The sequence below is a fragment of the Ammospiza nelsoni genome, chromosome 17 (genome assembly GCF_027579445.1).
Source record: "Ammospiza nelsoni isolate bAmmNel1 chromosome 17, bAmmNel1.pri, whole genome shotgun sequence".
NCBI lineage: Eukaryota > Metazoa > Chordata > Aves > Passeriformes > Passerellidae > Ammospiza > Ammospiza nelsoni.
In genome coordinates, this window is record NC_080649.1 from 6,863,295 (window position 1) to 6,891,265 (window position 27,971).

The window sequence follows — 27,971 nt, forward strand, 5'->3', positions numbered from 1 at the left end:
ATCAGAATAGACATAATATCTCTACTTATGGTAAAAGGATTACCTGAACTAAGTGATGCTGCATGCCAATTCCTTCTATTTACTCAAACTTGATTGCATCTTTCAAATCTCGGATTCTACCTCTAAAAACAAAGCGCTTCTACATTTTGCAGCTGCCGGGCAGCTCCGAACGAACCTGAGGGAATGAACCGCTCGTGGTTTCGTGCTTCGAACAGGGCGCAATGGCCGGGGCACCGCGGAACCCCCGTGCCCACCGGCCGGAGCTCTCTGCGGGAATGGCGATCCCGACCGGGCACGACCCCGGCTGAGGGAACGCCGGGCACAGGCTCCGGCTGAGGGAACGCCGGGCACAGGCAGGCTCCGGCTGAGGGAACGCCGGGCACGGCCTCTGCCTGAGGGAAGGCCAAACACAGGCTCCGGCTGAGGGAACGCCGGGCACAGGCTCCGGCTGAGGGAACGCCGGGCACAGGCAGGCTCCGGCTGAGGGAACGCCGGGCACGGGCTCCGGCTGAGGGAACGCCGGGCACGGGCTCCGGCTGAGGGAACGCCGGGCACGGGCTCCGGCTGAGGGAACGCCGGGCACGGGCTCCGGCTGAGGGAACGCCGGGCACGGGCTCCGGCTGAGGGAACGCCGGGCACAGGCAGGCTCCGGCTGAGGGAACGCCGGGCACGGGCTCCGGCTGAGGGAACGCCGGCACGAGCTCCGGCTGAGGGAACGCCGGGCACGGGCTCCGGCTGAGGGAACGCCGGCACGAGCTCCCTCTCCCGCCGTTCCCGCGGCCGCCGTTGGGGGCGCTGCGGGGCTCCCGGGCCGGGAGCGCTTCCCGGCCGCCGCTGCGCTTCCGGGGCGCGGAGGCGGAACCGCGGCCGGGCCGGGGCCGCTGGAAGCGCGGCGGGGCCGGTGCCGCGGCGGCCTCGGGCCGATCCCCGATGGTGTCTGGCGGCTGCTGGCCCCAGGCTCAGGATGGCGGCGGCGGGGGCGGCCGGCCAGGAGAAGCAGCTCGCTCCGACCCTTCTCAGTTTCTTCATCTACAACCCCAAGCTGGGGCCCAAAGAGGGAGAGGTACCAGGGGGATGTTGCGCCCGGGGATGCGGGGAAGGCGCGGCGGTCCCTCCGTGCCCGAGGCCGGGCCGCAGCGTGTGCGGGCTCGGCGCTGTCCCTGCGGAGCGGCCCCGCACAAAGGCGGTCGCAGCTGCGGCTTTCCCGGCCCGCGGCCGCCGCATCCGTACCGGGCATTTGGGTACCCGCGGGGCTGGGTACGACTGCCGCCCCCACTGGGGTCTGGCACTGCCTCACACCGAAAAGAAACAGTAACCAAAGGTGTTGTCAGCAGCCCGGCGTATGTTGTAGATGGGGAGCTGGACAGTCAGCAACTGTTTTGCTGATGCTTTAACTTTGTCTAAAAATCTTTCTAGACGTAGCTACAATATGGTAGAAAGGTTACTGTTTAACTTAGTTACAGTGAAGTTACTGCTAGTGTTTATTCGCCGGTGTGTCCCTTAGTAAGGAGAGTCAGGAAGCTCTGGTCTCTCGCTTTAGGTGACAGCGTGTTGTGTGGTTCAGCTTTAATAGTTCCTGAACAGAGCAGTACTTACACACAGAGCAGTGACAGGCTGAGGAGGCTGAGCCTGCCCTCAGCACGTTCCCGGTCACTCCGGCCCGGGGGAAGCTGCTTGTTCCGCTGGAGGATGAGGCGCTGTCCCGAGGGACCCCAGCGAGCGGGGGACGGGGCCGGCAGGAGCCTCTGGAGCTCAGCACAGCCCCGTGTGTGGGGTGGAATGGTCTGGCTCACCGTGGCAGGTCGGGTGGACTGGCTGGGAGCAGCTCTGCACAACAGGATCAGTCTGAACAACAGGTCCTACGTGAATCAGCAGTGAGCGCTTGTGGCTGTGGGAGGGAGGGAGGGTGGCTCAGCAGGTCCAGCCAAGCCAGTGCTTCCCCTCTGGCCAGCACAGTGGCTGCTGTGATCTTCCAGGGATTCCCAGAGTAGGAAAAATACTGGCAAACTGAAATAGCCTAGTGGAGAAGCCCTGAGTGAGTCAGTCAGTCAGGGGGTGCAGTCTGTGGGGTACCAGAGGAGCCTTTGATAACTGCATTTGTGCATTCTGGAGGAGAGACAATGTGGAAAGGGAGCAGAGGGCAGTCTCTGCCTGAAGGAAAGCAGTAGATGATGGGGTGTGGTTCTTGAAGTGAAAGAATGAGGATGGATGGAGGGAAATTCTGATGAGATAGAAAAAAAAATTCTTCAAGGTGAAGTGATCTAACATCAGAGCAGGGCTGGAAAGTTGTGGGATTCCCATCTCTGGAGGTATTGAACACATGACTGGACAAGGCCTGGGGCAATCTGAGCTCCCTTTGAAGCTTGTCATGCTTTGAGCTGGCTTTGAAGCTTGCCTTGCTTTGAACAGGCCCAGAAGTAACTGGGGCCTGTGATATCAATAGCCTTCAATTTACAAAGCCCTTTGACATATCATGGGATGTTTGACTGCTTAAGTGTGCTTAATATATCTTTTATCCATTATTACAGAAATCCATTTTGGTACAAAATAAAATTCTGCCTATGTTATTAAGGGATTAAAGAAACAAACAAACCATGAACTCAATATTCTTTGATTTTGTTAAAATGCATTTGCTTGGATTCTTTTTTTCAAATTTTAGGAAGAAAAGAAGATTCTCTTCTATCATCCAAATGAAGTAGAAAAGAATGAAAAAATTAGAAATGTGGGGCTGTGTGAAGCTATAGTACAGTTCACAAGGTAGGAATTCTGATTGCATGGGTGATTGTTTTGGCACAAGCACTGTATTTTAAATATCTCAGTTATATGTCTTCTTGCGAGTGTGTATAAATATCTATATCTACTTACATGTTTTCTTTTCAGGACCTTTAGCCCAACAAAACCTGCAAAATCCCTACATACCCAGAAGAACAGACAGTTTTTCCATGAACCTGAAGAAAACTTCTGGATGGTCATGGTACTTATGCACGTGATATGCATATTCCTAAAGCACCATCCTGCAATGTTCTCAATGCATTCTGCATTGTCTCATACCAGCCTGTTCCACTTCCTAGGTTGTACGGAATCCCATCATAGAGAAACACAAAGATGGAAAGCCAGTCTATGAATATCAGGAAGAAGAATTGCTGGTAATAATGAATTTTCCTTTTTTTTTAATGAGTTATGTTGTATTTTTGAGAGTACTTCCATCTAGAAATATCTTAGTTTAATTCTTCTTGAACTGCTGTTAAATTGATTTTTTATATATCTATATCTATCTTCATAAATGGAAAAAGGGCAAAGTACTTTTCAGTGAAGTTTAAAGAAGAGGACAAAATAGAGAATTATCCAGAGAACAGTTCAAGATCATTCAGTAAACACTGATGAAATATTCAGCTGAGACTTTTAGCTTGAAATAGGTGAATATTTCTTAGGATCTGTTTGTTTAATTAAGTTCTTAAATCTCTGTATTTTTATTAGGTGCCAGTATACATGTCATTACTTTCTTAAGACTGCTAGTAATATTTACTAGTCTGGAAAACGAAAAAAGCTCATAACTGTGATGGGATTTCTTGTCCAAGCTGCAGAATCATTATGTCTGTTGAATTGTATACAGGAAGGGTATTTGGCAGGGTGGGATAATAATTAAAAAGCTGGTTGGTCATCCTGCCCCTGTTCATTACAGTGTGCATTACTTTTGTTCCTCTCTGTTGTCCTGAGAAAAGGATTGGAGTCCTAGGGACTCTATTTTGCCAGATAAAATGATCTCTTTTTGTTCTGGGTTAAGATCTCAGCCCCATAAAACCTGCTGTAGTGTCCCACATTCTTCAGCCTTTGATTTGGATGAAGAGGACCATCAGAGAGAGGATCATTTTCACTGACCACTGGCCTCAGGGAAGGGCACTGTTTGTAATCCTTGGCATGAGTTCTGAAGGTTCTTTTGGTACTAAATGTGATGGGGGAAGGGACTCCCTTTATTGAAATCATACTTTATAAATACAGAGACATTTCTAGATGCTGAATGACAATGTCATTTAGCTTTTCAGAGCTTGATTTCTCCGATTTGTGTCTTTGCTGGCTCTTTGCAAACACATGTTATGTGTAGCTCAGCCAAAATACTGGTAATTCTGCCTCTGCTTGTACTGATGTGCTGCTCTCTTTCCTGCAGGACAAGGTTTATAGTTCAGTCCTCCAGCAGTGCTACAGCATGTACAAGGTAGGGCTAACTCTGGGGGCTCAAGGCCTTTTACAGGACAAGAGCATGAGATACTTCAATCACACATAAATTCTTGCTTCTGCTGCCATTAATACCTGGACTCTGCAAATTTAAATGTTTTTTTCAGTAAAGAAGGGATACATTTGAATTGATTTGGAGTATGTTAAGGAATGGGAGTTATTTTGTAATCCATATTCATAACCAAGTTAAAAGAAATGTCTGTAAATGATTACCCAATTAACTGATTATTTTCTTTTTAAACTGTTAGCTTTTCAATGGCACATTCCTGAGAGCCATGGAAGATGGGGGTGTGAAAGTGCTAAAGGAGAGACTAGAGAAATTCTTCCATCGGGTAAGACCTCATTTTTCAGGCACATACTGTGATTCTGCACTGGAAATAAAACCCAAAAAAAAAGAAAAAGTGGCAGCAATGTGACTATAAAACACAGGCAGTGGAAAAGATGTAGAGTCAACACAAAGTGTGTGGTTACTCACTTTGTCAAATACTTCCTGCTTTTCTGACAGATTGGGGTTCTTTCAGTGGAGTTGAACCACAAGCGTGGTTATGACTTGATGGAACAACTTAACTGTTGGATCTTTTTTCTGATGGAATTGTGTTCCTTCTTTCAAAGTTCTGCTTTAATGTTTGAATTGGTTACTGTGATAACAGTTTGTACAGACCTATTTGAGTGACTGTTGAAGATTCATTGAGCTTAGAAGGAATTTGGGGAGGTCATCCAGTTCAGCCTCCTACTCAAGGGTAACACTGAATTTAAACTCTCCTGCCCAGTGCTTTGGGTGGTTGAGACCTGAAAACATCCAGGGGTGGAGATTCCACAACCTGCATGCTTAAAGTCCTTTCATACTGTGAAATAGTGAATAGATGAATTTTTTAACTCCTCCACTCTACTCCACTATGTGGAATTAGTAGCCAATCCTAAGAAGGCTTCAGGAAATATTGCATGCATTGTAAGTAGTCTTCAGAATGTTATTTAATAGCTGATGTTATAGTGAAAGGATAAAAGGCAAAACCTATTTTTCACATAAAGTAACTGACTGAGTAGTCTCATCTGGCACAATTTTGAGTTCCTACATGAGAAGTTTCATCACACTTGAAAAGTGCCTGCTCCCATTTTTCTTGTTTGCAAGCAAGGAAACAAGACTGCTGTCAGCAGTTTGTACTTTGTGGTATTGAGATCTGAGATAGTGATGGAGTGTAGGCACTGTGTAATGGTGTTTAAAATTTTGTTCTTTTAACAGATTTGTAGAATGGCACAGTGTTGTCACAGCATAAACAAAAGTACAGGCTTTGCTTGTGGACTTGGGGAGGGTCTTGCTTGTGTAAGACTTATGGTAGACTCCACAATAAACACCACTGGCACAAGGAGCACCATGATGAGCCTTTGTGTGCTGCTGTCCAGACTAAATTAAAAGTAGACCTTTGCAAAAAACAAAGTAATAAATTTTTATTGCTAAAACAGAGAGACTCACAAGCTGTGCCAGAGATCTGTCACCCTGTTGGTCTGTATTTCTTGTGGGCATTCAGGAATGTGAAGTGACTGTAGAGGGAGCCATTGGATAAAGCATCTTCCACAGACCACTTGACAGAGCATTTGAAATCTCTTGCTAAAGATTACAGTCTATCAAGAAAGTGAATAATGGAAATTATTTATTCCATTACACATTGGAAGCATCTGTGCCTATTTCTACAACTGGATCTGAAATTAAATATCAGTAAGATAGGCTTTGCTTGCTTATACTCTCAAAAGATCTTGAACTTTCCTTAAAAGCTGTTTTCATAATGACTAAATAAAAGCAAAGTGATGCCTGGAATCCCATTCATGCACTCACACATGGAATCACAGAGTGGTGTGGGTTGGAAGGTACCCCTAAAGGTCATCCTGGCCAGCCCCCTGCTATGAGCAGACATCTTCAACCAGATCAGGTTACTCAGAGCTTTGTCCAGCCTGGCTGTGAATGTTTCCAGGGATGGGGCAGTCACCACCTCTCTGGGCAAGCTGTGCCAGTGTGTGACCACCCTCATTGTAAAAAACTTTCTCATGTCTAACCTAAATTGAGCTTCCTTCAGTCCAAATACAAACCTTTGTAAAAAGTCTGTCCCCACATGAAAGAATGTGTCAGACAAATAGCACTGGAAGAACTTTTTTTTCTTTGATTTTTAGTCCAGATTGTAGGGGATTAGACTCAAATTTGTCCTTTAAATCCACACCTTGGCAGTTTTCTGAATTCTAAAAGCCAGCTGTCTTTGTTCTCTCAGTACTTGCAGACACTGCACTTACAGTCTTGTGATCTGCTGGATGTGTTTTGTGGAATCAGCTTCTTTCCACTGGATAAAATGACTTACTTGAAAATCCAGTCATTTATAAACAGGATGGAAGAAAGCCTGAGTATAGTCAAGTACACTGCCTTTCTCTACAATGACCAGCTTATCTGGTAGGTACTTCAGTAATTCTTTTGTGTTTCTTCAATTTCTAGTCCTATGAGTAAGTGCCATTATAGGGAAGCTTTTAAATTAGTGACAGAGTTGGATGAAAATGAGAAAACATGAGTCAGGCTGCCATTCAGTAAGAAAGGCATTGGTCTGAGCTAGTTAGAGGAAAATGTGTGATCTGAACTGCAGCACAAACATAATTTGCTTCTTTTTCCCCACAATATTCTAGGAGTGGACTGGAGCAAGATGACATGAGAATTTTGTACAAATATCTCACGACATCTCTGTTTCCAAGGCACATGGAGCCTGAGGTAGCTGGGCTGGGGGTTTTGAGGGGCAAGGTAGTTGGGTGGTTTTGGTATTTTGTTCCTGTTTATCTGGTACTAAAGACTAAAATACCAAAGAGAAATCTCTTTTCTCTCTCTTCTAAGCTGTTTTTTCCTGTATGTTCTTTTCCCCCTCAGTTAGCAGGAAGAGATTCTCCAATACGTGCGGAAATGCCAGGAAATCTCCAACACTATGGAAGGTAGGTCTTGTTTTACTGCCACCATCTACTGCTTCTTCCCCCCAGGCAAAGCATTTGGGAGGAGTGTGTGTGTTTTGAATACATATTCCACACACAGTTCATTCCTGAGGGTCACACAATTGTTGCTGCAATGTAAAACTTCACCCTTGGAAAAAAGAGAAAATGCTTCATTAACAGTACAGCAGATTTATTTTTCTTCCCATTGTTCTTAATGCACTGTGTGACAAATTTGGGAATTGTTCCAGTCATTTCTTTTCAGTCAAGCTCTCCAGACAAAGGTGCAGTTTAATCTAGGATTTATCTATTTGTTCTTCCTCTGCACTCTGCATGTCAGTGAGGAATTCTGTACTTAACCAAGTGGGCAACATTATTTTGCATAATTGTGGGTTTGGACATCCTTAATCATGAGAACTCCTAATTGCAAGTTTGGAGAACATCTGTTAAATTCAAGAAACTGAAATACAAGTATTCATCACATCTGACCTGTTGAATTATTTTCTAGGTTTCTTACTGGACCTTTAAATCTGAATGATCCAGAAACAAAATGCCGTTTCCCCAAAATATTTGTTAACACTGATGACACTTACGAAGAGCTTCACTTAATTGTTTATAAGGTATTACAATTTCCTCTGCAATTACTCCTCAGAATTAGGAATCATTGTGCAGTGAAGGTGACAATGATGTGAAATACTTAGGAATTGTATAGAAAGGTGTACTATAAGAGACAGAAAACTGGCATTTCTAGCAACAAGCTTTAAAGCTTGAATCCTCTTCTCTCCTCTCCTGTACCCTGTACAAAACAATTATTTTGTTTTATTCAAACAAAATACCAGCCTTTAGTTGCTTTAGGTGATTTCATGCCTTGCTTTATATGGGATTAATCAATAAAACAAAAAATTTTTTGTTCTTACCTTAAATGGGAGATTCTTGCAGGTATCTTTGTATGAAGTGCATTTTTACCAAGTTTTATCTTTCCCCTACAACTTAAGCAGTTAATTGAATTTTAAAATCATAGCTGAATTTTAAAATCATAGCTAACCTGTGTTGTGCAGGACTGCAAAAAGGTTATCCTATTGAAGTGTTACCTTTAAAAAGGATTTTTAAATCTCTTCTCACCTGTGTGTGCAACTTCAAAAATGAAGTTTTGTCATTTATTTGACTTAGTGAAAGTAATCTGTTGTAAATGGCTTTTTTGCTTTTGTTTTGTTCCAGGCAATGAGTGCTGCTGTCTGCTTTATGATTGATGGCAAGTACCTATTAGCATCAATTATTTGCCAAGACTTTTCTATGTAAAATACTTTGACATGCAGCTTGTTTTACTCTTGAAAAATACACATATTAATTTGGTTTTTGAGTCTCTTTTTCATGAGTGCTTTTATCAGTCTTTTATCTTTGTTCCAGTGGTCCAAGTAACTCATTTTACACAATAAAATGACTAAATACTGCTTCACTTAGCCATATTCAAATTCACCTCTGAGGTTTGAATTGTGGGAGAAATTTGTCCTTGGACTCTCACTGATGTTTTAAGAAAACAACTGCAGAAAGTGTACCTTCAGCTGTGGGAAGAGAATCTCACCTTTGCCTTTTCTCTGCCTGACAGCTTCAATTCCACCCACACTGGAGTTCTGCAGAAAACTGGACAGCATTGTTGGGCCTCAGCTCACGGTGTTGGCATCAGACATATGTGAACAATACAACATCAACAAGAGAATATCAGGGTTTGTACCACACTTCTTTTCCTCATTAGTTGGTGAAATTTAGATTAAATGAACCGCTTAAATAATGAGCCCAAATTTTGAAAGCGTTAATGGTGTACTTAAAGCAATGCTTGTCTACTTTTCTGCATCTTAAGTGTTTATAAATGCATGTTATTGCATATCTGGGTCTCCCTGAAGTAACAATAGGTGTTACTAATTTAGGAACAAATGTTTATTGTCTGGCTGGAATGGCAATTTTAGTGAGTAAGTTATTGGGTTGCAGTGGAAGCTTTACTGTTGAGGACTTTTCCAGAATTACTGCTTCTTGAAGTGTTGCCATGTATAGTAGGTGAGGAAAAAAGGTCTTTTATTTTCCTATTTTGCAGGACTAAGGTAATTACTTGAGGGGCAAAAAACAGTCAAAAGAAAAAGGATGCTAATGCTTTAGAAAATATCCTTCACTTAGAACTAGAGCTGACTTGCAATAAAATTGCATTTATTTTTTGATAGATTTATTAGTTAGGAAGCAAGAGCAGTATCCCATATGGCAATATAAAAGGATTCAGCCAAAGATAGGTGTGTGAGTGAACTCAGTCAGTGGTACCATCCCAAATCAGCAAAACTGCACAGGATAGAATAGGGTGTGCTTGAAATTGTGCCAATCTACTAAATCATTAAACTTGGGGTTTTTAGATGTCATCTGGGACTGGCTTTGGCAGCTTTAACTCTTTAAAAGTTTAATGCCACGGTGTCCTGAAAACATGATACAGTTCCTTGACACTAATGCATGTGGGTGACAGAGAGCAGGGGTATCTGGTTGTTTGCTAAGGTGAGCAGTGTCATCACAGTATCTTCTGCTTCTAAATAATGCATTGCCTCAAGTACCAGTTGCTGCAGCCAGTTTTTGGTCAGTCTGAGTGTGTTGTGACTTCTACAAAAAATTACAGCTCTAGGTTTTTAATATTAACTTCATAAAAGAGGAAATGGAGGAAGACTGCCAAGGCAGGAGTTTGAAAATAGTCTCTTGCTTGGCCCACACAAATGATGTGGGGGAAAATCTAATTGCCTGGATCAAGAAAGAGTTTGTTCTCTTGGTTGTAATAATGAATAGCACATGACTTATTGCTCAAATTAAAGACCCAGGATCCATTCAAATCAGCTTTGACTGGCATAAGGGAGAGCAGCAGGAACAAAATGCGGCCAGGAAAAAACAGCTCATTAGAAAAATGCAAATTAATTACTATTCTGAAGTGGGGCAAGGCCTTCAGACTCCCCTGTGTGTGTTTTGCTGGCAGCCTGAGAGGCAGAAGGGGAAATACTGGCTGGTTCTGCAGGCTTGGTTGTCTTATTTTTTTAAACTGTGTTAAAATGAACTTCAATCTCAAAAGTCTCTTCAGTGTGAAGAGAAGTCCAGGCTGTGTAAGTTAGCTCTGCACTGGCTCACTAACCATTCTCTTGGAAGCCTGTGCTTAAAGAGCATCTTGGTATTCACAAATCACTTTTTCTTTTTAAATCTTCCTAGGGCTGAGAAGGAACCTCAGTTTAAGTTTATCTATTTCAATCACATGAACCTGGCAGAGAAAAGCACCATTCACATGAGGAAAACCCCCAGTGTATCACTTGCATCTGTTCACCCTGACCTCATGAAGATTCTGGGTGACATCAACAGTGACTTCTCCAGGTAATGCCTGACTGTTAAATAGTCTGGAACTCCTCCTGTCAAGCAGATTTTTTTTCTTTGCAAAGGAGTGGCCCTTTCCAGTCTTTTTGTTGATGGCTGGCTATTCATGTTTGGTATTTTGTGCTGCTTAGAAGTAGTCCATCTTAAAAAAAAAAAAAAAAAAAACAACTTCTAGTGTCCTTTTAAACAAAAAATTAAAAGAGGGCCAGGGCCTCTATCAAAGAAAGTATCTCATCTATTGGAGGCTTCAGAGTAGTCATAGAAAATGGGATGGGAAGCACAAGAGTCTGTCTAATCTGGGAAAGCAGTGTAAAGGACAGGGACACCTGCTTCTGCCTGTGTCACCTGCCCTGACACAGCTGGTGGCTTCTAGGGCTGAGACAAAGGATGAAGTGCAAACCTTGCAGTTACTGCAGCCCTGCTGACAGAGAAGATAATGCCTTTAGTCAGTGGGTGTCATGCTGCAAGGTAGGAGAGACCCTCTGTCACTACAAAAGTTAAGAAAGAACATGACAGTGCTGAATGATTGGGATGCCCCTAACTCCCATTAGCAACAAGCTGTTTCCCCACTATGCTTAAGGACAAGGTTTCCATTTTTCTATAAATGAAGAAAGTGTGTTTTATGATATAATGGAAGTACTGGGTTGTGACAGCTTTATAGCAGATATCCAATTGTTGAGCACAGTTTAGGTCTAGGTGTAGCAGTTCTGGGAAAGCTTAGTATCACCAACCCATCTCCAGCTTTCAGTGTTTGGTCCCTGTGCAGCAAATCCTCATTCTGTGAAGTGTGTCCTTACCAGAAGGGAGGGGAGGTGCTTTCTTCAGTGTTTTCACTGCAGTGCTTGGCTAATGAAAAAAATTACTGATTGACACATTTGGGCACGTCCTGAGCAGCCATTTCTGAAGCCTTCAACCTGGACTGAATGATGGCCAAGTTAGAACTGGTGTTTTCTTTGATACTGCACAACCACAATTTCTGACATTGAGCTGTCCTAACAAATGCAGATAAAGTTGTTGAAGATGATCTTGCTGCCACCTTCTTTACTTTTTACAAATTCTTTCAGAGTTGATGAAGACGAGGAAATTATTGTGAAGGCAATGAGTGATTACTGGGTAGTTGGGAAAAAGTCTGACCAGCGAGAACTCTATGTTATTTTGAATCAAAAAAATGTAAATCTGATTGAAGTTAATGGTAAGGATTGTTTCTTATTACCTTTAAATACAGTTACTCCTAAAATGTGTCCCTAGAGAAGTAATACAGCCCATCTCATGAGGAGTCTAGAGAGGGACTGATCTTTGATGGAGCTGCTGAGTTTGCCTAAGGTTTTAGTCTGCCTACTCCCAGCTGTGAAAGGAGAGCATAAATATTCAGCAGGCATTTTTAATTATTAATCAGTCATTCTTCCTCCTTCAAATAATAAAGAACAGCACTGTGAGCTTAGTTTAGGCATAATTTAAAAAGTGTATTACAGCTGAGAGATGAATATATTTACATCTGTTTGTCAGTGATGCAGGGTTAGTTACTCACACATCGTGGCTGTCCTGTCAGTGATCCCCATCCATCACTGTCTTGTTTCTAACGTGGTTTTGAGAATGATTTACTGGGACTAAGAGGGAGAATTAACATTAAGATGCAAAAAGCATTTACATTGCTATTTCTGTAAAAATCTGTTTGAATCTTGCAGCAATGCTAGGGCTCTCCATTCTAACAGGAGGCAATGTGCTCCTGTTAGCACATCCTTCCCTTAGACAATGGGAAAGAATTCCTACCTTGCAGGACCAAAGCCCAGCAGCATTTTAAAAAGAGGAATGAGCTGTGTAACTTGGCAATCTCTCTGTAACTGTATTTCAGCATCAAACCTACCACAGAGAAACAGTGAGTGAGTGTTTCTGTGCCTGATAAACCTAGGAAGTTTATCAGTCTACCAAATAACACAAAGCAAAAGTTTTGCAGACTTGATTTACTGTAACAGAATATCCTAATTCCTCCTTTCTCTGAAAAAGGGGTTATCATATACTTCCCTTAACTTCATGTTAAGCCAAGTCTGCTGCTGTTGCAGTGTTTTTGAGAGGCCCACAATTTACACTTAAACCACTTTCAGCCACTGGGAGACATCAGACTTGACTTTCTCCTACTGAAGAGAGAGTAATATTAAGTGTGTTTCTACATTAGAAACTCTCAGGACTTTTTCTGTTTGAGTTTTATATTCTCCATGACAATCCCCAGGGCTTTTCTTGAGGAGGTTTCTGTAAAATACAAGACTGATGGGGCTTTTTTGTTTTTTTTTAACAGAAGAAGTGAAGAAACTTTGTGCAACACAGTTTAATAATATTTTCTTCTTGGATTGATCTGCAAAGGGCTGATTTATTGAAGATGTCAATGTCAGGCACTTGTTCAACATGAGAAGTTATTAGTCATATTATTGACTGGAATAATGACAATAGTAAAGCAATACTTGCTTTGTAAGAATCAAAATTTCTACTAAAATCTGTAAACTCTGACCATAAAATTTTTAAATTTTAAAAATGTTTATGTCCAAACTAATTAAAAACCAGTCTGAACTCATCTGTACCATTCCATTCTGATATGTTATGTGAATATTTTGCTGAAAAATAAAACTAATAATTGTTACACTTTAGAAGCATCTGTGTTCATTTGCATTGTGTAACTTGCTGCTAGTTTACCCAAAACTGGTGTAAAAGGCTGCTCCCTCTGAAAGCAGCAAGTCTTGTGCACACAGTTGAGCCATTCTTACAGCTTCCTACAACTGTGGGTCTTCTGGGGCTGTTTTGGTTTGGTTTTGGTTTTTTTTTTTTTCCCTTATTGGAAGAGGACTTGCTTGAAGCTTCAGCAGTTCCCAGCAGAGGATTTATTTCTTTTTCTTTCTGTCAGCAGTTGCCTTGGTAGCTGTGGGTGCTGCCTTAGCCTCACTGCCTCGTGAGCTTTTTGTTGGTGAGGGTTCTCTCTTGGAGACCTCTTTTTTCAGCTGGAGGTTTCTCCAGTAGAGCAGTGTCTCCCAAGATGATGAGGCTTCTTCACTGAGCCTGACACTCTCCTGTAATGCAATTGCTTCTTGCTTTCTTGCCTCTTCTTCTTCTTCTTTTTCAGCAATAAGTCTGCATGAACAAAATTTGAATTTAAGGTACTGTAAGAGAAGGGAGAAAGGTTTCCACTGGCCAAACAACTGCAGCTCTAGTCAGAGTATGAGCAGCATAAACTGCCACAGTGTAGAGAAGCAGAAAGTCTCTAATATCCCCCTCAAGTCCAAATATGTCTTAACTGCCTTTGCACAGAGCAAGAACCAAGTGCCAGGAAATACCAGAGCTAAGTTTGTAACTTGAAAGCAGCCTGGATTTGTTACCCCAGTCAGGGGCAGAAAGCACATGAGTTACATTCTGTATGTTACTAATGAAACCTGTGTGAGTCTGTTTGCCAGCTACAGTAAGCTATATTAATTTCTTGAACACGCTTCTCATTTTCAATTATTTTGCTAGTGGAAAAGAAAGGATAAACAGTACTGCCAGACAAGATTCAACACTCACCTTTTCAGCTCCTCAGCCTGGATCTTTCTCAGCTCAGCTAATTCAGCATCTTGGGGGTTTTTTTCTTTTATTTTATCTCTCAGCACTATTTCACGCTCAAAAGCAGGGAACAACTTAGTTGTGAAAAAGATTTCCACCTGACACATCCAGAAACTACACAGCTCCTTTTGTTCATCTTTATCTTCTTTTGGTTCATCTGCAAGATGTAAATTAAACATGTGTATTTAGCAGGGCACTTCTATTTCAAATGTGTTTTGGACTACAATATTTCAGCTCTGACACTGCAAAGGGAAGGTCTGGCCTCTGCATGGTACAGAGGATGAAAGGTGTGAGACACTTGGAACTGAATGGGGGGGGCTTCAGTGACCTGGCCCTGGGAATGGCACAAAAAGACAATGAACTCTCCCCTTTAATCCTGTGCTAAGAGTCTGCTGCAGTAACCTGATGACAGTTCAGTATCTGTGCCTCCTGTGCATGGGGGAAGGGATGGACAAACATGACCAGCTGAAAGGACAGAGGGTGTGCCAGTGTCCCTTGTCATGTCAGGGAACAGGCCAGGCCCAGCTGATGGGCCCTGAACAAAACTCAGCCGTGTAACATTTCACCCATCAGATTTCAGCTAAAGAGCTGATGACTGCACAAAGATCCTTGTCTACCTCTGTCCTTGGATTTGAGTTCTGTAGCAGCAGAAAACATTAAACAAATACAAAAACCAACCCAGATGAGATCTGCTAATGAGCTGGAAGGAAGATGGTACAGAAAACTACAACCCTCAACATTTCAAAGTGCTCTTACTGAACATCTCTCCTGCCTGAATGTTGGCCTGTCCTAACATAAGGCATCTTATCCCAGCTAGTGGTGGTGCACCATTAATAATAATTCTTATTTTAAGTAGAAGCAGCAGGACATGGCAGTAATACATTTTATTTGTCCAAGACACTCCACAGACAGGCTTGCATCTTGAGCTTCTCATAGAGTAAATACAAATTACAGCTTATAGATGTCCTGCAGATAAAATGTAGCATTTTGAAACTGGGGAAACTTTGTGAGCCAGTTCTTAAATATCTTATTTAATTTTGAAGTTTTATTTTATTTTTTAAAATATTTTAAATTTTTTAAAAATCTTCCTCCAGAATTAATGCTCATTTACTGCCCTCTTGTGACAAGCTGAAATCTGCCTATACAAATAAAACTTCACAATTCAAGAGCTACAAGAGATTTGTGTGTATAAGTCCTAAAACAGTAGGATTGTTTTACCTATCAATTCCTTTTCTGGATAGGAATCTTCTTCTTCTTTTACATCCTTGTTTGGCATTGATCCATCATCTTTGCTTTCTCCAGGAGTTATGGGAAATGAAAGAAGAGTTTCTGATATTGCAAAGAAAGAAAATTAAAATTTCTCAGCCTTTAATCCTGTGCATGAAATTCCAAGTTTGATCTTCAGCACAAACAAATACAGGTTGTCATCTGCCATGAAAGTCAGACCTGTGGTTAAAATGCTTCTGAAATTATGAAAAGTTTGTTTCTAATGAAGGCACAATGCAGAGTTCAAGCTCCTGTTTCCATGCCCACATGAGTGGACAGAACAGGATAAATTAAGATTTAAAAAATATTTTTAATGAAAAAATGATAGCTTCTAATTAAAAAGCATAGAAAATTTAGAGATTCCAACTTAGCCAGCCATCTGTGTACAGCAGGCATGGAAAGCTAAACTTAAACTTTGTCATAATTGCCAAACTGAATGGAGCTGCCCTCTGTGACTGCAATACATCACCTGTTTCCATGAGCAGCTCCTGTTTAATTGTTTTGAAAGCTGCAGAAAAAGTGAATCTCCTCAAGCCACTTTATGGTTTTATAGTCACTTTATACAGTACTCACCCAGCAGAGAAGGTTGAGGAGCAGGCTCTGTGTCTTCACCAGGTCTCTGTGGCTGGCAAAAAGTTTTAAACTCAGTTACTGAATGTCTGGCCCTGTGTTCAAATCCCAAAGTGAAATCCCAAGTCCCTTTCAGTTGTGCAAATTCCCATCTCCAAAGCATTCTGCCAGCCAAATGCATCCTGCCATCATGCTTATCTCAAGATATTTCTATTGCAGGAGTGTTTCACCTTTTCAAGTATTTCCAGGTGACACTTTCCCTTCGATACCAGCCAGGCCAGCAGGATTATCCTATTTCAGAGCTAGGGAAAGACAGCACTAGAGAAAATGAAAGCTCCTGCTCTTTGAGCTGTTCTCTGTTCTTACATGTTGCTCTACATATTGTTCATCTATTGTTCATCTGCTCCTGAGTGCAGAGCTCAGCTGCCTGGGAAATGTCATCATTTATGTCTGTACCAATTATACTTCTGCTGCACCAATGAAATGTAACACAAGAAACATTTTAGCCTCAGAACATTTAAATTAAGAATTTCTTTTTCTTTTATTTTACTATTTTAAGTGGACCACTTCACTGTGCAACTGTGTCACTGCTTGCAGTGATGCTGCAAGGGAATGGGTGCACAGGGTGGGAACAACTGGCTAAAGAATGGGAAGTGGTGGTGTACAGTGGCACAGAGGCTGTGAAATTATGTTTGTGAATACTCCTTGAATTAATAAAAATACTTTCATCTTGTGCATAATTCCAAATAATAACAATTCTAATTCATGTCTTCAACTACTCTGTATACACAAATTACACCAGTGTCACAGGCAGCATCTCACAACCTACAAAATCCTTATTCTGAAGTTTAGCAAAAAGAAAAAGAGGACAGCTCAACTGTGGGCAAACAGCAAGGCTTGCTACACACAACAGCTGGCATAAAAATGCCATTTTTACAGGACAATTTTAGACATTCAGCTTAATGCAGAAGAGACAAATCTTTCACCAGCCAACCAATCTGTCAGTTCTCCTTCAGAAGTACTCTATGTGTATTTTCAGTTATCTAGGAAAATGTGCAAATGTGTTAAAACTGTCTACACTGATGTTAAAATTTAAGGTACCAACAAACAGAAAAAGCAGAAAGACACAATCAAGAATTAATTTATGCAAAAAGGGGAGAGTGGTTTCCATGGTCAGGAAACAGAACATTTTCAGGGCCTGACTTCACTCTCTCAGTGGACACAACAACATTGAACAGGTCTGCATCTGCTTTACCTGGGGTGGAGCCTGTTCTGTGAGAGACACAGCTGAGGTTTCGTTGGGGACCTCCTTGATTTCAAAGCTACTTCTTTTCTTATTATCTTCAGCTTCTTTCTTCAGGACCATATCCTCAGTAACATACACCAATGCACATTCAAGAAGAGATTCAAAAAATTCCAGAAAAACCATCTAGAGTAAAACAAAGGCAGTGGTAAATTAATTAATTTTTACAAAATCTCTTCATTAACAGGCCTGTGTACCTGAGCAAGCAAAGAACTCAGAAGTGGCAGTGAAGTCCCCCTGGCTTCATTCATCTAGTCAAACATCCCTTTGTCTGAAGAAAAACTGAAAACAGACAAAGCTTAAAATATTCAGGAGAGGATATGATGTGTTACACTTTATACAAATCATATTGAGCTGAAGCACTGCACTGATTTTTGTTCTATCTGGAGCTATGAGAAATTTCTCTAACAAGTAACTCACAACTACAGCTGTTACCTAACACATCATATTTTAATTGCATGGGATGCTGCTAGAAACCTTGAGTGGGTTTATAATGGATTCCTTAGTAAGACTTCCACTGTGTGTTCAGTTTATCAGATCCTGTTTAAAACAAATTCAGTTATGCTATTTACAAGAGGCTGTTGCTAAGTAAGAGTTAATTCTTTAAGGGTGAAAACTCTCTGTACTAGGCCAGTTCTCAGGTAGCACAAGAGTCTTCTTCAGTCACTGAGGTGGCAGCACCTCACATGTCACTAATCAGGTTTCTTGCATCACCAGATTTTCAGGATCAGTGGGTTCACATCTTAATTACTGACCCACCTTGCCAGCCCCAGTGCAGTGATCAATCCCTCTGTGATCACTGCATATCCACAGTGTCAGGCAGCTCCCCAAGGACAGAACTGTCACTACCAGCACTCCACTGCAAAGGGGATTTCCCTGCCTGCATTATGGCACTCCTAAGGACCTTTCTGAATGCTCAAGTATGCTGAGACTGTGCTAAGATGAGAAAAACTGCATTTGCAGCAGTTCTTAAAAGCAATTTTAACTGTTCCTGTACCAATGAACTATGTTTTAATTTCCATACACACCTCCAGCTCCAGGTTGACACCATAGATGTCAGGTACAGAGGCACCAACTTTGACAAGTATTTCCAGAACTATTGGAGCAGTTAATTGTTCACTGAGAAGTTTAAAATCCTGGGTAAGAATAAATATCACATGTTAACAGCACTTAAGGCATGCCCCACATGGACCTAATCTACCTCCCTTTCAAGCCTTTGCCAAAATTTCTAGTGGCTTCAAATGATACTTCCACTTTTGTAATTAACAGCAGAAATTCTAGTCCTATTGAAGCCAATGGGAATTTTCCCTAGACTGCAAAAGCAGTGTTACAAAAGAACTTGAGAAAGTTCATACACAGAAATACAAAAAAATTACAGTTTTGCTATCCAATTTTTTCTTCATGAAAAAATTGCTCAGATTTATAAAGTGAAGCACCCCAACCCTAGGCATACCAGGGGGAATTGTTCTCTACCTTCATAGTAATCTTGATCTGTCCCCAAATTACTGAATTTTAGTAAAGAATCTCATGCTCCTCTTGTAGTAAATACATTATTGAAATGGTTTATGGTGTTATTTCAATAGCTGTCAGTCTTTGACTTCTAACAATAGGACATGCTCATATACACATTTTATAGATGGGGCAGAGGAAGACACAGTGGGGATCAGAAAAAAATATTTATATTCCCCTAAACACATCTGTCTAGGATTTGATAAGAGTAAAAAATTACAATTCAAATCTTTAAAAAGTCCATAAATAACAGAAGAACAACTGTTCCTTTACAGCTCCTTGGACAGTTTGCACAAATAACCTCATTCCCACCTTTTCAATTGAGCAGAAGCCACAGGGACTATTTTAAAAGGTTCATATAAACTGAACAAAGAAAGCACATCTAATCACACAAAACAGAGCAAAATGAGATTATTACATCCAACATCCAGAGGAATTGTCTCAGCTTCACTGTGGAGTCAAATGGAGGTCTGGGACATGGTCTACAAAAATCTCCATATATTTCCCAGCATTTCTCAAGGTAGTTCATGGCAAAAGATGAGAATTCTCCACCAGAATATAAGATACCTAAAATGAATTGGGAAAAAAAGACATTAACAATAAAACTGCAATGCATGTGATACTAATTAATGAATTCTGCAGAGAAGAAATAGCATTGCTTACCTTGGACACAACAGGCAGAGGGCAGAACATTCCTGGACATCATTTCTAAGAAACACTTCTGCAGATGAGGAACTTCATCTCTGCAGTTGAAACAAAAACTCTCTTGTCTGGGAAGATTCAAACTGATTACACTGAAATAAATTTCACTAAAAGATGAAACTTACTTGCACTTTTCATGATAGATATGAAATGCCAGGTGAACAAGGTAGCATACAAATGTTCTGAACAGTACTATGTCACTTGGATCATGGATGTCCTTAGGTGATTGATCACCTGAAAAAATTTTAGAAAAACAAATTTCTACTGTTCTCATGTATATTAAAATGCTTATAGGCATATTGATTTGTCAGCCCTTCTTATCCTCTCCATCTGCACCCCTCACAGTGTAACAACACTCCCAGAAATCTCACACCAGATAATGCAGCACTTCCAAACAAGTTTCAAGGGAGAACTGTCCCCCTATAGCTGCATCTTGGACAATTCTCTTTCTAGAAATGCATCCACTCAGCATATACAGAAATAAAAGGGGATTCAAAGTTGGAGGTAAACCCTTCACATACTAAGGACAGGGCAGGTCTAAAGGGATTTGATTGATGACCTGCCTCAATGGAAGACCAAAAAATACTACATGCAAACTAAAGTTAAGAACACTGAAAAAAAATTTTTTTTTCTTCTACTTCTCTCTCAAAATTCTCTCACTCTCTCTTAAACAGTAATGGCAAGACCAGGGGTGAATACATATTTTGAACAGATAGATCTTCAGTGCAATTTTTTATGTCGTATTTTATCTTGTATTTTCTCGCCTAAGGACCAGAAGTGCCCAGGGAAGTGTAAACTGATCCACTGAGAACTCACAGGCACAGAGGAACTGACTCAGGACCACAACTCCCAGAGCTGAGCTGCCAGGAGAAGTCGCCCTCCAACTCTGCACAGCTTACCCTGCTCACCAGGAGTACAAACCTCTCAACACTCGATCTATTTCAGCGAGAGTCACGGAGCAGAGATGAAAATTGCAGTCCTTCAGAAACCTCCAAAACTGCAGCATAGTCATGTTGCAAGTGTTGTCACAAGAAGTACAGCCCAAGGTACAGTAGAAGTAGTAGGCTCTTCTCAATTTTGAAATATGCCTCAACACAGCCAGTTCTACCTAAATAAAGCAGGATATGTTTTCAGCATCATCTCAAAGCAAGAAGAGACCAGTTTGTATTGATTCTGTAACTGGGCAGATAATTATTTGACCTTGTAACTTTGCATATCCCTGGCCAAGAGTTCACAAAAGCATTACTCAAAAGTAATGCTTCAACTCAGAGGGTTTTGGTGACTGATACAAACAAATCATCCTCTATCAGCAGACAAACCTCAGAGTAGCTAAAGCTGGTTGCTCCATTCCCTTCCAGATATGTTAGCCTATTTTTAATTGGCCTTTTTTAGTGGAAGCTCAGAAGAGGCAATATTGTCTATTCATACTTTTTGCTTTTCTGTTTTCATGGCTTTCAGATTTTCAAATAATTGTTTAATGGAAATCATTACTTTAACACCAATAAACCAGAAATAAAATAGTATGAAAAACAACACAGAGGAAAACTGAAAGTATCAAACAGTAGACTTATACTTTTTGTGATTCATTCTCTCTGTCTTCCCTTGGGAAGAAGGCAAGCAGTGATGATACATCCAAATCAAGATCTGATCCCAGAACAGAAATCTTTCCCAAGGCATTAACGACTGCAGTCCTTTCTATCAAACAAATAAAGTAAGTTAGAACAAACTAAAACAAAGCTCAATATACACACACAGAAAAACAAAATGTGTATTTTTCCTTCTTATATTACTAACTTGGAACAATAGATTCCTTCACAGTAAGAAGTAGAGATTTCACAACCAACAGCAGAACAACTGAAGAGCAATTCTGTCAAATGAACTCCTAACCAAAAGAAAATGCAGACATTAAAAAAGCTGTGAAACTTTCACACAACAGTTCCACTCATTACAAGATGTGGTGTGGATGTGCCACTTCACTCCATGTCACTCACAGAAACACAGGAAGGAAGCAGAAGCCATGACTCCCATTTCTATCTAAATTCTTTGAGGAAATATGTCTGCTCTTTGAGTATGTACAAACAATCTCATATTGTACTAAAATGGAACAACAAAATGTGAACTAAGTAAAATTTGTTTTGTTAAGCTGCTCACTAGTGCCAAAATTCTTTCTTAGGCTGGTGGCTCTCCGGTTCTTGGCCTTCACAGCAGAGCCTTGACGAGGAGGCCTTTCCACAGGACAATCATTCTCAAACTCTCCTTCCAAACAAACACCACTCTTGAAGACAAAGATGCCCTACAGATAGATTAATTATAATATAAATATAAAACAAGGATTTATAAAAGCCCCAAACTGCTAATTCTCTCAGTCAAATTTCCTTTTCAGAATCTTGGCTAAAATGCAATATATGAAACAACGAAATAATTTTTCCTACTGTCTTTTATAATGCATTTTGTCATCTATTAAATAGGTACACTGTTGGGATAAAGGACTGACTATATATCTGTTTGATTTGAAAAGTATTTTTCCCCCATACAGAAAGACTTGTTTGTACTCCTTAGATGCATATATGGCACTCCACTCAGAGCTTTTTCAAAAGTCTGTTTTATGAGAGGTTTTAAGAACTTCTTTGTGCAAGGACAGCTTGAAATCCATTAGCTCACAGTGGAAGTGTGAAATTCTGACCAACCACTGCAAAACTCAAGATGCACCTATTGAACTGAAAATCTCCACAGTGAAATACATGTCTTTGTATACCCAAAATATATCTAATCACAGAGTCAGCCTGTGTCCTTGGAAGGACTCCAGCTGCTTTCAGTGGAGTCTCTGCCCTTTGTGTGAGGATTCCATCCACACTGCAAACTGAATGAAGTTTGCTGTACAGAAATCTAGAGATCCACTCATCCAGAGCAGGACAGTTTGCTCTGCTGCTATCTGTAGTTCTGCCAATACTCACCTTGCCATGCTTCTTGTTATGTGCCCATTCTCCACTGTACATTGTTCCATCAGAATAAAGAAATGTCCCATGGCCATGGCGCTCCCCTTTCACAAAATTCCCCGCATATTCATTCCATAGAGAATACTTAGACAAGTCCATTCTCTTAAAAAACCATGTGTGCATGCCAGAACCGTGCTGAAAAAAAAAAAAGTGTGCTTAAAAAACAGATCCAGACTTTGGCAGACTCTGAAATAAAATCCCCCAGCTGATGGCTGCAGCACCTCAAAGCAGGGACAGGAGATCCTACAACGGTGCATGGGAGAAGCACCCAGAGGATGCACTGCATCAACACATACTTGAGCAAGCTCTACCAGGGACTCCTAAATTTTAAGCAGAGTGAAAAGACAGAGCAAGTAACGCACCTTCTTTTTGAAACAGAATAATAAATGGAAGGAACTGAAAATGCCACAAAATTGTGGCATCTCCCATCATAAAACTTTTCCAAGAGGGAACAGTGTGGTCTAGTATTTTACAGGTGACACAGAAATAAATGCCACATATACCTACTGCTGAAGTCATAGCTCAAGCTAAGTCACAAACACTTCTTTAACTTTTTTTTTTAATTGAAAAATGTTTCTTTTTTCCACTAGGGAATGAAATTTTGATTTTATAAGACTAAATCAAAATCCCTTAACAATTTGAATATTGCTAACATAAGAATCAATTTACAATAAAGAACATGGTTTTTTATCTCAACTAGCAAACTCAACTGGCAAAAATCATACAAAGCTGCTTTGATTGTTGAAGTGAGGGGAGAACGACCATCCTTTGATGCATCGAACTCGAGTTTATTGATCGATCAGCCAGTTTAAATAACAGTGTTAACGAACTTCATGCATATTCCAAAATCCAGGTTTATGATAGGCTAACAGAGAAAACTCTAACCACTCCTTTTGTTTTACAATACCATTGATTGTTTACACAAAATAAAACCAGTGTTCCCACTGTGATATGAAAGGTTCCCAAAACTTCCATATCTGTTCCGAGGGTGCCATCTTTTCCCAGAGAGGGTGCTTTGCTTGTTATGGGAAGACTACCTGAGAACCTTATTGTTTATAAAGTGATGCCTGAGAGAGTCTAATTGTTTATAGAAATCAGGCTGGGAACTGCTTTTGGAACTGCTTCACAACTACCTTTTACTTTTCTCTCAATTGCATGGCTTCATGGCCTTTTTCTTTAAGCCATGCTTGAACTAAACTCTCCACACTTGATATTGCACAAAACTCCCTATTTAGCTTTCCAATAGAGTAGTGGACAGATGCTGAACTAAAGAAGGGTTTCTGAGGAAGAAGTTATACCTGCAGGCCACACTCCCACTCTCCTTCATACTCTTGGTTATCTGCCAGCCATATCATTTTTCCATGTCCATGTCGTAGATTTTGCTTCCACTGACCAAAATATGTATTTCCAGATCTGTAGCTGCAAAAAACCAATAAAAGTTAATTCATACTAAATTCTGTGCTGATCTTATGGAAGATTTATGTGAAACCTCATTGCTAATAAATTTATAATTTATTAAGGTTAAATATAAGCATTAAATTGAAAATTGACTCACTATGACATGGACACAGAGGTTTTATTGTAGTCCCTTTATACCTCCTATTTTTAATTTAGAAATCACTCAAAGTATTAACCAGCTCTTTTTCCCAAAAATTCTTTGCCATAGCTATTAACAATATTTGTTTATATATAATTCTACAGAGAAGTCATTTATTCATAAGGCAGCTTTATCTGCTCAAATCAATCAAGTGTGTTTGCTGAATTGTGGTTTACCAAAGCTGATTTGGGACTTTGTCTTAAGCTATTTTTTTGTGTGAATGGTCAGTAGAAACAAAAATACACTTCTAAAGGTCTGTCTTGTTATCATAAAGCACTTTGTACATTTTTTATTCAACTGCAGAAAGTACATACTACTATGAAATGAAAGCATTTGTATGCACTTTAAATAAAAATAAAAACTGTTGAGGGTAAGAAGAAGTGTTATCATATTTACCGTCTGAATCCCCATCCTTCTCTGACATTGTTTACCCAATCACCTGCATACCAGGAGGTCTGTTCCTGATCATAATAAATTTTACCCTGAAACAAAGAGCACAGTCACTTTAAACACCTAAATATTCATCTACCTGAATAAAACACCACATACAAATGATATGACGCTTGTAATCATGTTCTAATACTTAGGGTCACTTTGACTCACTGTACTGAAAGCAGATGAAGGGATAGAATTAAATAAAGAAAGCAAGCTCTTTTGATTAATATTAGGTGAGACCTTAGAAAGCACCAAATGTTCAAAAGAAAAATCCTATTACATTACATCAAAGTCTACCATTTTTTCAAACCTCTTGGAAATACTTTAAGAGAGCTAACCCTGGCATCTTAATTACAGTACTCAGTCTGAGGTAGATAAGTTTTCTGACCCATTCAGTCTTTTCCTTCCAACAGTATGGCTACAGTATTAACTGTATTCACAACCTCACAGAAGCTCCCTAGGAAAAACAAATCTCTACACAGCATAACACCATGCAACAGAGCAAAACCTTTGCACGGTAACACTTGCTGTTCCTGAAGGAGCCCATGCTCTCATTTAGCTCTTACTGACCTTTCCATGTCTTTTGCCATTGCACCAAAAACCAGCGTAAAAAATGGGATGAGTACCACTCCTGAAAACTCCATATCCATGCCTAAGTCCATCTTGGATTGATCCTTCATAAACAGTGCCATCACTCCAGGTATAACGGCCACAATGCGTTGGCACATTCTTAACAAATGTTCCCTGAAAGATTAAATGACAACATTCAAATCAAATCTCTGTTTCCCAACCTTCTGGGACAAGTCAGGCTTGTAACTGAAATCACTGCCACAGCTCTGCATTTTCCACTTCCACTGTACCAATTACTGCAACTTATCTACTTTCCTTCAATTTGCACATCTAACTGCACGGAACTGTGCTCAGTTATAACTTAAATTGTACTTTACCTCATACTTCACTCCATCAGCCCATGTGTAAGTCCCTTCTCCATTCATACGCCCTTCAGAAAACAGACCCTTCAAAATGAAGAGAATAGCATCACTTGCAGATTTATTTACTCTTACCCCAGCTGAAGCCTACAGTGACTGTAAGATTTTAAAAGAATTAACTCCCCTCCAACTACTAGTTTCAAATCAAGAGTTTTAATGCCAGAAACTAAACAGAGCTTTCAATGCTTCTCAGTGCTCTTGAGAGAGAACTTACTCTGCTAATTCTTAATAAACTTATACACTCACCTTGTATGTATTTCCTCCCTCAAAACATATAAATCCTTCGCCCTCATAGAATTCATTAACTTGTTCACCTTCATAGCTACAAAGAAACCAAACTAAAGATGAAGATTTCAAGTCACTGTCAATAGATCTAAATCACATAAACAACCATACAATCACATAAATGATCATAAATGACCTTTGATTTACCATGGTCTACACACAGGTCAGCTGATGCACCTTGTGTAGAACAATGAACAACAAGAAAATTTTCAATTTTTTGAAACCTCCTTGTAACATTCCACATCATTGTTGTGTTGCCTCAGACCCATAATTCCTTCAATTAAGAAAAAACCCCACATTGGTAGTATTCTCTACCTCACAGTCAGGCATGCTGGTATATGACACATTAGATATAAACATCATATTGAAATACAAAAGGATTTTGTTAACATTGCCATTCACCTGCTTCCTCAGTTTAGGACATTCTGAAGAGATATGAGCAGCTTTAAGCATTAAAAGGCAGCAACAACTAAGACTACATGATATATTTTCCTTCACCAGTTATCTGTATACTTTAACAAAACTTCATTTAAGGTGAACAAGCTAAAAGAATGAGGGTTTTGGCAGGCAGAGAGCACCAGCAGCACTCTAGGATGCAGGAAGGCAGCAGAATTGCACATGTACATCTCCTAAGGTGCCACTGCTACTAGGTCTGCATAACCTGATTCTCTGCCACAAATCAGTGTTTGTATGACACTGGCTACAGCAGAGATACTTAAATGAGAGTTCTTGACTTCACTGCTGTATTTGTAACAAGTGTACCTTTCAACAATCACTTGAGCAAGAAGAGGCTCTTCGTGGAACAGGGGAACAGGCGGGACTGGTGGTTCCTCTGCCACTGGCTCTTCATCTGGTGCCTCTGGAATTGCTGGAGTTTCTTCACCCAATGAGTCACTTGGCAAATCTCCCAGAGTGGCTAAGCTGCTATCAGTTGGGGTACCTAGAGATTCTTCTGACTTCTCAGCAGCTGACTTCTTACCATCTTTCTTAGCATCTTTCTTCTTGCCATCTTTCTTCTTGCCTTTTATCATAGCTGCTGAATTGTCTCAGTGTGTACTTCCCTTATGAAAAAAGAAAATTTATTTCTGTCTAACGTACATGTTTTTAACCTATGAACTAGTTAAATAACCTAAAACACAGATAACTACCAAAAAAAAAAAAAAAAAAAAAACACCAACCAACTCAAAAACCCCCAAAACGCCAGTATTTCTGTGATTAATATAAATATATGTATTAAAGCAATCTCTGTAACAGCAATTCCTCAAGCCAGTGGTGTCAGCTTGCGGCAGGCAGGCCACAAGGTTAACAGGGAGCAATGTCTGTAAATTACATCCAAGTCTTCCATCAAAACCACTGTGATGGAAGTGTTATCAGTAGCCCTGCTTTTGCCACATGGAGATCTCCATCTTTACCCGATTTTTAGCTATTAATTACATTGAAAAGTTGAAAGCCGTTTCTCAAAGATATGCATTCGGCAAGTTCTGGGAAGTTACACCTGCACTACTATTATTGATTTAATTTGCTTTCAAGTTATGAGTTGCAGACTGAACGACAGCACAGCATAACCACCACATCTTGCAGTTATTTTGCCAGTTGAGAGCTACCTGAAGGTTACAGGACTGCCTGCACAGCTGCAATGTTCACAGCCGGGTATCACCGCTTGGTAGTGCAAGAACCCAACCTGCGAGTGCCGCAGCGGCGAGGCCGGGCAGGAACTGCCCCAAGCGGCACCGGCACCCGAGAGGGGAACGGCGGGGCCGGGCCGGGCCTGAGCCCTTACCGAGCCCGGTCTGAGGGGCAGCGGGGCCGAACCGGGGTCGAGCCCTTACCGAGCCCGGTCTGAGGGGCAGCGAGGCCGAACCGGGGTCGAGCCCTTACCGAGCCCGGTCTGAGGGGCAGCGGGGCCGAACCGGGGTCGAGCCCTTACCGAGCCCTGTCTGAGGGGCAGCGGGACCGAGCCGGTACCGAGCCCTGTCTGAGGGGCAGGGGGATCAGGCCGGTACCGAGCCCTATCTGAGGGGCAGCGGGGCCGGGCCGGAACCGAGCCCTTACCGAGCCCTGTGTGAGGGACACCGGGACGGGGCCGGGGCCGGTGCCGGGCCCCTCTCTCCCGCGCAGGCGCAGTGCGAGGCGCTGCCGTAGCCGTAACAACGCGGTCGCCGCGGGCC

At 41.2% G+C, this 27,971-nt stretch overlaps 2 protein-coding genes across 2 annotated transcripts; one reads left to right on the forward strand and one right to left on the reverse strand.

Annotated features, from left to right (window-relative positions):
* The first annotated feature begins 850 nt into the window (after positions 1-850).
* CCZ1 (CCZ1 homolog, vacuolar protein trafficking and biogenesis associated) lies at positions 851-13,211 on the forward strand. The gene is made up of 15 exons (XM_059484592.1): positions 851-1,063; positions 2,660-2,757; positions 2,881-2,974; positions 3,072-3,146; positions 4,166-4,213; positions 4,482-4,565; positions 6,492-6,667; positions 6,895-6,976; positions 7,130-7,191; positions 7,694-7,805; positions 8,404-8,437; positions 8,792-8,909; positions 10,411-10,569; positions 11,634-11,761; positions 12,863-13,211. Exons 1-15 carry the CDS (start codon positions 965-967, stop codon positions 12,916-12,918), a joined length of 1,425 nt encoding a protein of 474 aa, XP_059340575.1. The 5' UTR covers positions 851-964; the 3' UTR covers positions 12,919-13,211.
* Positions 12,878-27,915, reverse strand: LOC132081072 (radial spoke head 10 homolog B-like). Its single transcript, XM_059484591.1, has 20 exons — positions 27,856-27,915; positions 26,566-26,864; positions 25,765-25,840; positions 25,477-25,545; positions 25,100-25,273; positions 24,491-24,576; positions 23,796-23,916; positions 22,456-22,632; positions 21,653-21,794; positions 21,075-21,196; positions 20,423-20,609; positions 19,627-19,735; positions 19,463-19,542; positions 19,218-19,366; positions 18,319-18,426; positions 17,243-17,416; positions 15,991-16,042; positions 15,370-15,480; positions 14,113-14,308; positions 12,878-13,686 (listed from the first exon to the last, which is right to left on the reverse strand). The coding sequence occupies exons 2-20, from the start codon at positions 26,832-26,834 to the stop codon at positions 13,440-13,442; spliced, it is 2,649 nt and encodes an 882-aa protein (XP_059340574.1). The 5' UTR covers positions 26,835-26,864; positions 27,856-27,915; the 3' UTR covers positions 12,878-13,439.
* Positions 27,916-27,971: the final 56 nt, after the last annotated feature.

Bases quoted from the DNA above. Each gene is read 5' to 3' on its own strand.
- CCZ1 (XM_059484592.1), top strand. From the start codon at position 965: ATGGCGGCGGCGGGGGCGGCCGGCCAGGAGAAGCAGCTCGCTCCGACC. The intron at 7,192-7,693 runs GTAGGTCTTGTT...ATTATTTTCTAG, and splicing joins AATCTCCAACACTATGGAAG to GTTTCTTACTGGACCTTTAA. The intron at 8,438-8,791 runs GCAAGTACCTAT...TCTGCCTGACAG, and splicing joins TGTCTGCTTTATGATTGATG to CTTCAATTCCACCCACACTG.
- LOC132081072 (XM_059484591.1), bottom strand. From the start codon at position 26,834: ATGATAAAAGGCAAGAAGAAAGATGGCAAGAAGAAAGATGCTAAGAAA. The intron at 22,633-23,795 runs GTATAACTTCTT...TTTTTTTTTCAG, and splicing joins AGTGGGAGTGTGGCCTGCAG to CACGGTTCTGGCATGCACAC. The intron at 16,043-17,242 runs GTAAAGCAGATG...ACTTTTTGCCAG, and splicing joins CAGAACAGGCTCCACCCCAG to CCACAGAGACCTGGTGAAGA.